Source organism: Setaria italica, chromosome IX, assembly GCF_000263155.2.
Source record: "Setaria italica strain Yugu1 chromosome IX, Setaria_italica_v2.0, whole genome shotgun sequence".
NCBI classification, from domain to species: Eukaryota; Viridiplantae; Streptophyta; class Magnoliopsida; order Poales; family Poaceae; genus Setaria; species Setaria italica.
The window spans coordinates 17174997-17187437 of record NC_028458.1 but is presented as its reverse complement, the minus strand read 5'-3'; the positions used below and the strand labels follow the sequence as shown (position 1 = coordinate 17187437).

General features: G+C 43.1%; 2 protein-coding genes across 2 annotated transcripts; both read left to right on the top strand.

The window, feature by feature from the left end:
- The first annotated feature begins 2367 nt into the window (after nucleotides 1–2367).
- LOC101781195 (peroxisome biogenesis protein 12) lies at nucleotides 2368–8579 on the top strand. The gene is made up of 10 exons (XM_004982864.2): nucleotides 2368–2749; nucleotides 4175–4280; nucleotides 4826–4971; nucleotides 5896–6148; nucleotides 6528–6637; nucleotides 6911–6985; nucleotides 7085–7171; nucleotides 7525–7611; nucleotides 7806–7943; nucleotides 8035–8579. Exons 1-10 carry the CDS (start codon nucleotides 2642–2644, stop codon nucleotides 8104–8106), a joined length of 1182 nt encoding a protein of 393 aa, XP_004982921.1. The 5' UTR covers nucleotides 2368–2641; the 3' UTR covers nucleotides 8107–8579.
- A 377-nt stretch (nucleotides 8580–8956) lies between these two features.
- On the top strand, nucleotides 8957–11872 carry LOC106804498 (eukaryotic translation initiation factor). Its single transcript, XM_014805735.2, has 5 exons — nucleotides 8957–9229; nucleotides 10102–10270; nucleotides 10389–10514; nucleotides 11385–11450; nucleotides 11580–11872. The coding sequence occupies exons 1-5, from the start codon at nucleotides 9012–9014 to the stop codon at nucleotides 11628–11630; spliced, it is 630 nt and encodes a 209-aa protein (XP_014661221.1). The 5' UTR covers nucleotides 8957–9011; the 3' UTR covers nucleotides 11631–11872.
- Nucleotides 11873–12441: the final 569 nt, after the last annotated feature.

The following is a 12441-nucleotide window of genomic DNA, read 5'->3' as shown; positions in this document are numbered from 1 at the left end:
GGCAGGACGGACGGAGGACACTAGGCCGCCGCCGACCCCTGTCGCCCTGCTGGCAGCCTCCCTTTACAGTTCGCACGAGATGGATGCCATTGCCATCCGGCCGTCCCGAATTGACACTGCCACTGCATAGGCTTTGCTTCTCTCGTTGGGTGGACCGGTCTGTAGCTCTCTTTCTTTCCAACTGTAGGACGGTGACGCCGGGAAAGATACGACTGAAATGGGCTTTTTATTTGCCTGGACCATGCATTTCATCCGGACGGATCGATCGACGATCCGTCGTGTAGTGGATGCTGGATGGCCTCATCATTCATCAACGTTGGCGTTCGTCAGTGAGTGCGCGCCAGTGGGTCGGGCCATCCGAGCTTATAAAGCAGCAGCGTTTGGAGGTTTTCGTTAGGATATGGTTTTCAGAAGCTGCAGAGACAGGTGCAAAACACTGCGAATTTCGTCGAGTGGTGCAACGGTGTGATCGACCGGAGACGGAGAAAGGATGGTGACACTGCTGTCCCTGCGCATGCACAGAGCCGCCGGCGGCCGGCGGCACCGGTGAGGCAGCTGTTAAGGAGGCTGCTGCGGTGCAGGCTGAGGAGCAGCGCCGGGAGGCCGGGCCGGGCCGCGGCGAGCTTCGGCTACGACCAGCAGAGCTACTCCCAGAACTTCGACGATGGCATTGGCTCCGGCCACCGTTTTTAAGCTAGGGACAACCTCTTATATATCCTGTGTTCTACTTCTACTGTGCGAGTGATTTCGGCCGGCGATCGCAGAGGAGGGTCTCTGCCACTGATCTCACCTCGAGTTTTGCTTGTACAGGAGTAGCCTATTCCCTGTACAACTTGTTTAAACTTCGTGGCAGCTTCTCTCAGCATGAAGAGTCAGAAGCTCAAACAAATAGTGAATTTCTCGTGCACCTTCCGAAAAGCTGTAAGTCTAGAAAATCTGAGTTTCTTTGGAAAGTTGGAGAGCTCAGTTTTATGAGATTTTTAGCTAAGAAAGCTAAACACATCTTCTAAAAGAAAGCTAGTGTTAGCTTTTAAAAAAAAAGGTAGCGACATCTTTTCAAAAAACTCAAAACTGCAGCTCAAATAAATATAAAAGTACCATTGAATCATAGAGATTTTCTTTTTCGACTCCGGACCGCAGAGCTTTGGTCAATCGACTCCAGACCGCAGAGCTTTGGTCAACTGTGGCAGGAACAGAATTATTCTATTTTTTGGAATTATACATTTTCCCTTTTCTCTTTTTTTTAAAATATTTTTCTTGAGTAAAATATACAAATGGTCATTGTAATTGTTAGTGTGTTTCAGTTTGACTATTATACATAGAAAAGTGTAAATAATGGTCATTGAAGTTGCTTGACTTGATCGATATGATCATTAACTCTCTATCCATACGTATTTGAACGTACTTGAATGACGTGGCGTCCAACATAACCCGATAAAGTTTTTCTTTTTTTGCAAAAAAGAACACAAATAATTATGAATTGCTACCTCCATAAAATATTTGTACACTGAATGAGTCATTACGATCACCCAGGACATCAAGTAACACATCCAATTTAGAAGAGACTTACTTTGCAAATGAGGCAATAGGAAAAATCCAAATTGCGTTCAAAGTAGATAGGTTAGCTGTACACATAACCAAAACACGCAATCTTCTGTCACTAAATAAAATGCATTCAAGTGCACATACTGTAATTAGGAGGCGGAGCCTTCTCTGACCGGCGGACGGGATCCATGCCCAGCGACAGAAGCGTGGTCGAGCTTTCTGATGGACGGGAGTCGTTGCTCGCTAACCGCCGCCACCAACGTAAGTCACGAACTGCTCCGGTCTTATCTGCGTAACAAATAATGGGGCTAATGAACGGGGCCTAGTTATGGACGATTGTAGATGGAAAAAAATCCAGGAGAGAAAAAGGGATAAATGAATAAATATAGATGAAAAGGCATCTGTGATCTGTACACGGTGGACCACGAGTCATCAGTCAAACATACGCCACGTCATCCAAATACGTATAACTAATCAGCCAATGACCGTATCGCCGCACTCGAGTGAGTCTAATGATCGCGGTTTACACTTTCTTAAATACTATGGCTAAACAGAAACACGCTAACAATTACGATGGCTATCCATGCATTTTATTTTTTTTCCTTTCTCGTTAGCATCGTCGTTTTTCTTTAGCACCACTTCCCTGTAGCATCGGTGTCCAGTTGCCGCCGCGCAACGGGCCGTGGTACGTGACAAGAGAGATTGCCAGCCCGTACAGCCCATACTTTCCGGGCCGGGCCACATGCTGGCAGACCGATCCGTCGTCTCGTCTCGTGATTCTTCTTCTCCTCTCCTCGAATCGCTCGCTGCTGGTCGTCTCGTCTCGCACTCTTCTCCCCACCCATCTACGTCACTCCTTCCCTTTTGCGCCCCGCTCTCCTCTCCTTTCCTCGCCCAGTTGAGTTCCCCTCACCGCCGTGGACGCGCGAGCCAACACCCAACTGTCTCTTCCCAACAGATAACACACCGGGCGGCGGCGGCGCCCACCACCGCCGGCGGAGCTCCTCCGCCAGCCGAGCTCTAGGCTCCGGGCTCCGGGGCCCAACCCTAGCTCCCTCCCGTAACGCCGGAGGCAGCGCGGGCGGCGGGGGGCGCGATGCTGTTCCAGGTGGGAGGGCAGGGCGCGCGGCCCACCTTCTTCGAGATGTCGGCCGCGCAGCAGCTTCCCGCCAGCCTCCGCGCCGCGCTCACCTACTCGCTCGGGGTAAACCGACCGCCTCCCGGCTCATCCCCTTACCAGCCCGTCTCCGATTGGATCGAATCCCTGAGATCCCGTGCCTGCTTCCGGGGGTCTCGTGGCATGCTGTTTGGTCGTGCGTGTCCCCGACGCCATCAATGCTAGAATTGCGCGGTGTGGAGTGACGCATTGAAGTGATCCTAGCTTTGGGGGGATGATCATGGAGTTTTTCGCTTTTTCTGTGTGTGGTTTCACTCACTGTTTTTGTTGCCCTGCCATCTAGCTTTAAGAGAATTCGGTAAGATTTAGTTCGTTAGATGTAATTGCAAGTGCAAAGCTGAGCTTGAGATCAGATTATATAGGTTAGCCCATTTTGGCTGGCCATCAGGCCCAGAGTAAGTTCGTTTGTGTGAGTGGTATGGGACTGCGGCATTGAGCTGGCTGATAGCATGATGATGCTCTGCATTTCTATGTGCCGTGGAGAACTATGGATAGTGTAGCTGGCTTCTTGCGTGTTGCAATTTTTGGAGACTAACCGTCACATCTAGGGTCAACATATTTAGCAAGAAAACCTGTGTACCATGTGACATAAGAAATATATCTGCAACGGGACATAGGATATGGACATCTGCCTGTGCGCATTAGTACATAGCAAGCTAATGCATGTAAACATGTATCTTGTTATAAGAATGTTTTGATTGCTTCATTAATATATACATCTTAGAGCATCTCCAGCCGTCTCCCAATAAGGTGGTATTAGGAGGGCCACAATGCCCTACTGTTTTCAGGATTATTGGGAGAGGTGCTGCAGCAGTCCCCTAATAATCTCACCCCAATAATTGGACCCCCTACAGCAGGAAAGGATTGGGAGGAGGCATTGTGAGGGGGGATGTTCTCCCTTTATTTTGGAATTGGGGGGCTGGTTTTTGGGAGCCATATTGGGAGTCTGTCAGAGCAGTCCAAACCCTAATAATGACCCTTTTTTGGTATTGGTAGTGGTGTTAGGAGATTGCTGGAGTTGCTCTTAAGTCAATTTATTATTTTTGGGGAAAGGCAATTTACTTATATTTCCTTGCTGCACATGCTATTACTTTTCCTTCCTGTTACCCATTACGCTCAACTGATAGTTCGTTGTATTTTAATAAAGTGGTAAAAATTGTGCTTATTTTAAGTTATATTTCAACATTTTTTTTCTTTACAAAACTAGTCAGATACTTCAATTTATATGAAGTGAGTATTCTACAAAATGTCTGGTTAGCTCATTTTTATGTCTGATCGCGCAAAGCTGCCTAAGTACCTTAGTAAGGGAAGCATAAGAGTACCCTCCAAAAACTTTTATGGAGATAACTCCATTTCTTATTGACGTTCTCTCCTCCAGATCTGACATCTATGCATTTCGTGAAAGTTTGTTTCACCACTTATGTGGATTATGATTAACTTGTGTACTTGCAGGTTTTTGCACTAAGAAGGCCATTGCTTCACAAAGTTTTAGATTATGAAGACGAATTCTTTGCTTTGTTAATGGGCGTCCTTGAGTCTCACAGTCTACGGACAACAGGTTCGTCGTTGCTGTACCATAAGACTCTTTCTGCATAAAAGAATTAATTTGTTTAGGATGCTTGTAAGGAATGAAATTGGAATGCAGGAAACTAAGTGAATGAAGCATTGCAATGTTGATTCTGAGCCTCTTGTTTTCTGTAGCAAACCCCCTTGGATGCAGCTTATTGGGAAAAGAAATTTCATGCACCAACATACTGATATCTCAATAGAGCGAACCATCATTCTTTATGTTTATACTTGCATCACTATCACCATATCTATCTCATATTTTACATACCACCATAGGTTATTGGAATGGTACCATCCAGCCGTACAGGTTTATTTGTTTAATAGAATAGAAAGTGACCATGCTTGGGCCAACTTATTGCCAAACCAAACACTAAGCCTAACTGCCGAGTACTCTGTTAACTTACTCTAATCTACTTATGTATGTGAAATATACCAAACTAGTCAAATGGACAAGCTTAACTAAGCAAGCTTGAGCTCTGATATCCCAAATTTTAATTGCATTTATTTTAACTGTTCTGAATTGTTTCCTTTCAGATGGTTCCTTTTCAGAGTCATTATATGGTCTCAGGAGGAGACCTGTTAAGGTTTCAGTGAAGAAGAGTCCTGGTACAGAATCCAGTGACAAAGTCTATGATTCTGCACTAATGAAGCGTCAGAAAATTCTCTCGGTCGTTTTTTTGGTAGGATGGCCGTAATTTTACTTGCGCACTGCAGTTTTCTGTCTGCTTTGTTTTTCGTTCCCAGGGGAAACATAATTTACCTTTTCTACTTAGCTACCTCAATATAAATAATTGCCAAAATTGGTACATCCAAAACCACATGAACTAGAGTCAGTACCATGACTTGAATTTCTGGACTCATGAGATATTTCTATTCTGGTTTGCACCATGAGTTTCTTATTAAGATTGAGCTTATTTCTTCTACTATAACAACCAACTAGTTATACGGTATGTATATCAGAAATGCCTTTTGCCCTAGTTATGGCCCTAATGCGGTTACTGTATTACTAACTTTCAGTTTTCAATCTTCTTGTTAGTTTATTGTGATATATGTGGCACAATTGTTTCATGTGTTACCCAGCTGCTATAAGGATATATAATATTCTTATTTCTTCATACGTTTTATTTTTGATAATTGGTTCATGTCATGCTTCAAGACATATTGGGGATGCAATTAAGTAGCAGTATTATCCAGACACCCTTTTTCTTATTTTTTCTGAGTCAGACACCCTTCACTCATGTCGGATTCCACATGGCTTTTGGCGTGTCCCAAAAAAATCTGCCAGATCAGACACTCACATCCACACCTGTGCCCATTTAACACTGCTCAGTAGAAATTACCTTATGAATAATTTTTTTAAAAAAATGCCTTCCTGTTTTATCTTTTTTTGTTTGGAAATGTTAATTTCTGATTTCAGTAGTCCATGACTCCATGTATTGTGCCATTCCCAAAATGTAACCGTCTAAAACTTGAATTGTGTCTAAGATAATTAGATACTATGTATATTGAACTTTTGATATAAATCAATGTGTACCAAAATTTTCCTTTATATAATAATGGAATATTTCTCCTCTTTATTCTGAACTTTTGCTGATGTATTGTAGGTTGTTTTGCCATACTTTAAGTCAAAGTTGCAGTCTATATACAATAAAGAAAGGGAAGCCAGGTTGCAGGCAACTCTTTGGGGTCAGGATGATGTGAGGTTTGATGAAGCTGGCTTTGTATTAGATCAGGAGCAGACTTCTCAAGCACAGAATGACCCTACAACCGATGAAGTGTCAAACTTGACACGTTTTAAGAAGAACTTTGCCTCACTCATAGGTGTTTGCTATCCATGGATTCATGCAACTAATGAAGGTTTGTTTACCAGCTACTCCCATGGATCTTTATCCAGTATAAGTTATAAGTAATTTCTGTGTTGTTCTGTCTTTATTCACTTCAAGGAGCTGATTATTCCATATTATTGTTATGAAGCACCAGTAAAAAGAATCACAATCAGTTCTTCCTTTGTATCATCCTTTCTTGACTTTTTTTTGCCGAGAGTAATCCTTTTCTTGACTCTTGTGATCTTGTCATTTTAGTTTTGCATTGCTAGTGTTCTTTGGTCTATTTGTCCAGTATAACCCAATTTCATTTGTGTTTCATGTAATCAAAAGAATTATGCAATGCCTGCTTGTTTGTTTCATCAGGTGGGCAGTAGAGTTTCACATATGGCAATGGCATCCTTGTTTTGCAGGTTTCTCGTTTGCATACCAGCTGCTGTATCTGTTGGATGCCACTGCTTTTTATAGTCCAGCACTGCATGTGCTAGGGCTTCACGTTTGTCGTGCTACTGGACAAGAGCTGGTATTGTGCTTCACACTTTCTTTTTATTGGTGTATTTATTATCAAATTATGCAGAGGCATATTTAGAATCTCATCATTGCATATTTACCAACATGTTTTTTCATATCACGTGTTTTTTCATATCACGTGGCACCCTTTTTTAATCACCTTTTTTTCCTACCAAAAACCTTTTTTAATCATTGGAAGCACTAATCAGTGGGCAAATACATTTCCACTTTCCATTTATTGATATGATAATGTGCCTAATATATTGTCTTTCATCATCTGAATAAGATGGATTCATCTTCTAGGATATCAAGGATTAGAAATCGTGAACTTGAGAGACTTCGTGGTCCACCATGGCTCAAGGTACAAGAGGACGAATGGTACTCATTAGCTGTATTGGTTTCACGTATGAATTTTTGAGTCCTAACTCGTGACAAGAACTTTTTTGTATGACCTCTGCAGGCTGTGCAACGGGTGTTCCTTAGTTGTATGTACACAACTCTAGATTATGCACAAACAGGTTTAATTGCTGCAGTCTTCTTTTTCAAGGTCTGTTCTGCAAGTTCCTGTCACAGAGAACCTATCTTTAATGTTCTCTCACGACTTCGAATATTTTCTTACAGGCAGACTGCTGATTTAGAATGTTTTGTATTTATTTTATAAATACTTTGATTTGAAACTAATGTGAGAAATAATTCCTAGAAGGCATCCTTAAACCTGTTGAATATTGAAATGACTAAGAAATCAAAGTCCTTACTTGATGATGTTTGCAAACTTTTTTACACATCTAGATGGACTATTAGTTGATTAGTTCTATCCCTGTGTTAGACCTCCATATGAAAAAGCATGATTTCAATTACAGAACTGTACTTAATGTTCTCCTTTTGGTAATCTTACCTTAGATGATGGAGTGGTGGTACCAATCTGCTGAAGAAAGAATGTCAGCTCCGACTGTATATCCACCGCCCCCTCCGCCACCAACTCCAAAGGTATATCTATTTATTCTACGCTTGCTTGCAAAGAGCTGAAACCATTCTCTTGTGACATAGTCAACCCGTGATTTTGCAAGTATTCTGAAATGTGTTGTTTTCTCTATAGTCCATATATTTTGTGTTGAACTGTTAAATAACGAAATCTTAGTTCATGATTACAAACTCATATGGGTCTGCAACATTTTTATTAGGTTGCCAAAGATGGGATTCCCTTGCCATCTGACAAGACACTGTGCCCCCTGTGCTGCCAGAAGCGCGCCAACCCCTCTGTTCTCTCTGTTTCTGGTTTTGTTTTTTGCTACAGTTGCATATTCAAGTCCGTCTCTCAGGTGGGTTCTACCATATCAGATACAGATATAATATATTTCAGCCACATTGTCTGTCCATCATCAGCTTATATGGCATTGTCTTGTGCTACAGCATAAAAGGTGTCCTGTCACGCTGATGCCTGCCACTGTTGAACAAATTAGGCGTCTCTTCCATGATTTGTAACCATACAGGATACAACACTTGCAGTTTTCTGAGGACCAGGAGAAAGTCAGCACATAAAAAAAATATACAGTGCAACCACCGTTTTGTTCAACCACAAGAAACTTAGCTTGAATAGGGCCTTTTGATACTCAAGCACGATACATAGATGGTGCCCATTCTTCTCGTTTTAGGAAAATTGATATGTTCTCATACCCCTGTACTTTTCCTTTTGTCGTCCATTGAAAATTGAACGGCAATAGCAAAAGCTCAAGTATGAGCCTTGGCAATTTTAAGCTAGGGTGTATAATATTTTAGGTGATACTACACAGATGGGGTCACTGTAACCAGTTACCCAACGAGTGGTAATTGTCCACCTGCATGACAATTTGAGGTCATGAAAAGGTTCTGTACATCTCTTGTAAAAGTATTGCTGTAATTTGGTAATAACCCTATAATGGTTTTTAACGCCACATTGCTTTCTGTTCGAATTTCAAGTACCTTCCAGTGTGCGTGTTGTATTCTCTGTCATGGAACTTATGCTCCCAGCATTCAGTGTATGTGATGTTTTCTGTATTCATGTCGGTTAACTGTTGCTCAGGCGCATTTTTTAGGGAATCGACTCCCTGTGTAATCCCTAGCATGAAGCTGTAAGCGAGCTGAAGAAAATGTTCGATGCAATTCAACGTAAACTGGGCCGGAGCCCGGTCAAAAACGCGCACGCCTCTGCAACCCACCCACCACACGCCGGCCGACTCTCACACTCCCCAAAAGGCCCGAAGCCTTCTTCCGTATTCCTTCACGTCTCTCGACAGAGCCGCAACACCTCTCTCTATCTCTCCTCTCTCGTATCTCTTCTCTCCCCACCCCTCCCCCCCTCCCCCCAAAAAACCCTCGAAAAGCGGCGGCGGCGGCGGCGGCGGCGCGACATGGCGGAGGTTGAGACTGCGCCGGCGGCTGTGGCGGCGACGACCCCGGAGGTGGCGGCGACCGAGGGCGGCGCCGCGGCGGAGGCGAAGGGGCCGCACAAGCTGCACCGGCAGTGGACCTTCTGGTACGACATCCAGTCGAAGCCCAAGCCCGGCGCTGCGTGGGGCACCTCCCTCAAGAAGGCCTACACCTTCGACACCGTCGAGGAGTTCTGGAGGTACGTGGACGCCGCCGCGGGCGCCTCCCCTCTTCTATCACGCCCCTTCCGGATCCGTACCGCTCGGATCTGATCTGGATGCCGTGGTAGTTCCTGTTCATCTGTTTTTGTGTGTGATATAGGTGGTCATATGGCGGTGGGAATTATCTGCTGGGTAGATTGGGTTCTAGGTTGCCTTAGCGCCGAGGAAATCTGAAACGATTAGATGATAATAAATCTGTTTGTTGTCTGTTCCTGATATTATTATCTGCTGTCTGTGTCGGATTAGTTGCCTGAGTGCTGATTGTGCTTGGCTGATTTTTCACCTAAGCTGTCCCGTTTTTAGTGATGATGTGGTGCTAGAGTTGTTAATATAGCGAGTGATGAAGTATATTTGCAGTGGAGGTTGGACAATATCTATCAGAGCGGGGAGATTTATCCTTGTAGTTAATGAGTTGGTATGTCAGTTAAAATTTCCACGGTGAACTATAATGAATAAAATGTTGATAATTCTACTATGTTAATCCTAGTTTGAGCATATTGGCATGTTGGATATAGAGAATGACTCTCTTCTCTAGTTTGCTTCTGTTGATGTCACCGTTTCATTAGTAAAAGGTATCATAAGATACTTGCTGGCTTTCATTAGACCCTTGTCACATATAGAAAGAGTTAACATTACTCTTTAGTTTTAGCCTTAACTAATTAGCAATATCTATGGGTAGTACTTACACAGCAACTTCTATTTATGTAATGTTAAACTTCTATCTATGTAATGTTAAACTTCTATCTATGTAATGTTAAACTTCTATTTATATCGCTATTTTACCCTAGATACCTATTAATTTGGTTGCCTGGAATCTGTGTACTTATAAATCTCTTCTTTCTTGCTGTAGCTTGTACGATCAGATTTTCCGCCCAAGCAAGTTGAGTGGGAATGCGGATTTTCACCTATTCAAGGCTGGAGTGGAGCCAAAATGGGAGGACCCGGAGTGTGCAAATGGTGGCAAGTGGACTGTCCCATGCAACAGAAAGGCAACCTTTGAGACCATGTGGCTTGAAACGGTACATCTTTCTTAATCTTATTTCAATTGTTCAGGTGCTAGGAAGTTCTTCCATAGATCAGCTTGATCTTACCTGAGAAGTATCTATTGAAGGAGTGCTTATCTATTTGAACATGCAGTTGATGGCTCTTATTGGAGAGCAGTTTGATGAAACCGACGACATCTGTGGAATTGTTGCTAGTGTCCGTCAGAGAGGGGATAAGCTCGCATTATGGACTAGGACTGCCAGCAATGAAGCTGTCCAGGTTGGTTTTGGAATTCATACTAATTCAATCATCAGTTTTGATACTGATATTTTCTTAACACCATAGAGTTTTGGTCCGTATCTTTAATGAAGGGGTGAACTAGGTTTATGTAGTTCATGTTTTCTTCCTGCCAATGTTGTCAACAAGCTGTGCAAATCCGTAGCTGCTATGCTGCCCTCTAATACATCTCTATATATCTAGTTCCTCCTGCTTCCTTAGTCGGGTTCAGTTATGGTAGAAGTTTTTGTGCTATCAATACCATGGCATGGTAGCTAGTTATTGCAGAAGTTTTATATTATCATTATAGTTCTCTTCAAAGGTTCCATATCTTGTTTGAATGCATTTGTAAGGTTGATTTTGGTTGGAAAGATGTTCTACAGTACTCAATATTTTGTTATGATGAAGCTTCAAAACTGCTTTCTTCACAAACAAGGGCACATACCCTAAATCATCTCCCTCTGCAAGAGAATATGTAGTTTGCTAGGAGTTTTGGTGCATGTTATTTGGTTGTGCAGGGATACAAACAGCTTATTGAGTGGGCAACAGCATGTGATGTTGCATGAAAGTGGTTATTTATTTTCTTTATTATGATTCTGTATGAAAATGTACATGTTGTATTTGTGGGTACTGTTTATATATTATATCCTCTATGCATTCAACAAAGTAGGAATAAACAGGCACATAAACCTTTTCTAAGTGATCATTGTGTAATTCTGGATTTCCTCCCTAGTCATCTTCTGTTGGCCATTGTTATCTCATGGATCCCCCCAGCATCCCATGCCGCAACCTTTGAAGTTTTCCAATGCCTTTTACTAATCCAGATAATATTATTGTGTTGTTGTGTGTTGACCCGTTCCCTTTATTGTACAGGTGAACATTGGAAAGAAATGGAAGGATGTCATCGACTACAATGACAAGATCACCTACACTTTCCATGTATGCCTTCAGGCTTCAGATTCTTCCATTTTCACCCCACATAGCATCTTTATTTGTTAAAACACTTCTGAGAAAATATCAAAGTATGTGCACTGAGATGACTCCCAACTCTACGCCTCTCATATGCAGGATGACTCTAGAAGAGATAAGCCGAGCAGAGGTGGACGGTACACCGTTTAAGGTTGTGCGTATCATGAAGATTGGGGCTTGGATTGGATGGTGCGGGTGGAGTTTTCTTCTCGGTAGCTACTTTCATTCGATTCAGCCTCAGCTTGCCCGAGGCAATTTTCCCATCTATTATGATGTTATTTTGCTCTCAGATAGCCTATGTAGTACAAGAAAGAGATGCTGGAGAGACATTGACGAATTTGTATGGCACTAAATTTCAATCGTAATATGCCCTGATTTGACAACCCGAAGGAGCTTGTTCTCAGATTCGTCCATTGCATATCCGTGTTTTGGACCTTCGAATTTCCTTAAAAAGTAGGGGATGATCCGTGAAACATTTGCCGTTTACCGCTGCACTGTGGATCATTCTAGTAAAGTGCCCATGGGGCGATCCAACCAACATGTTTGCCCTTTTTGTGTCGGTGCTTGATGCCAGAACTTTTGAAGACGAGGAAGAGTACTTGGGTTTGTTGCTAGTGCTCTTTGCTTGGTAGCGAGCGAAACATCAGATGTTCTCCTGAGCAAAGGCCGTATTGTTTTGTCGGCGAGGTATCAAACCAACCTCGCAGGCAGAGCACAAGTGCCTTCGCCTCGTTAATCTTGGATGGCTGTCCCGTCCTACCACCAGCCATTTATACACGCACTGACTTCACCGTCACACGAGCTTGCCATCCTACCAAAAACGCTGAGGCGTCACCGCGAACCACCCGCTTGCTTCGTCGGTTGCCACCGTGTGCACGCACTGGCCTCCTATCGGACCCTGATTTTGACAGAAAATTTTCCCCGGTCAGTCACGCACGCACGCACGTTTGCTTCAGGCGCA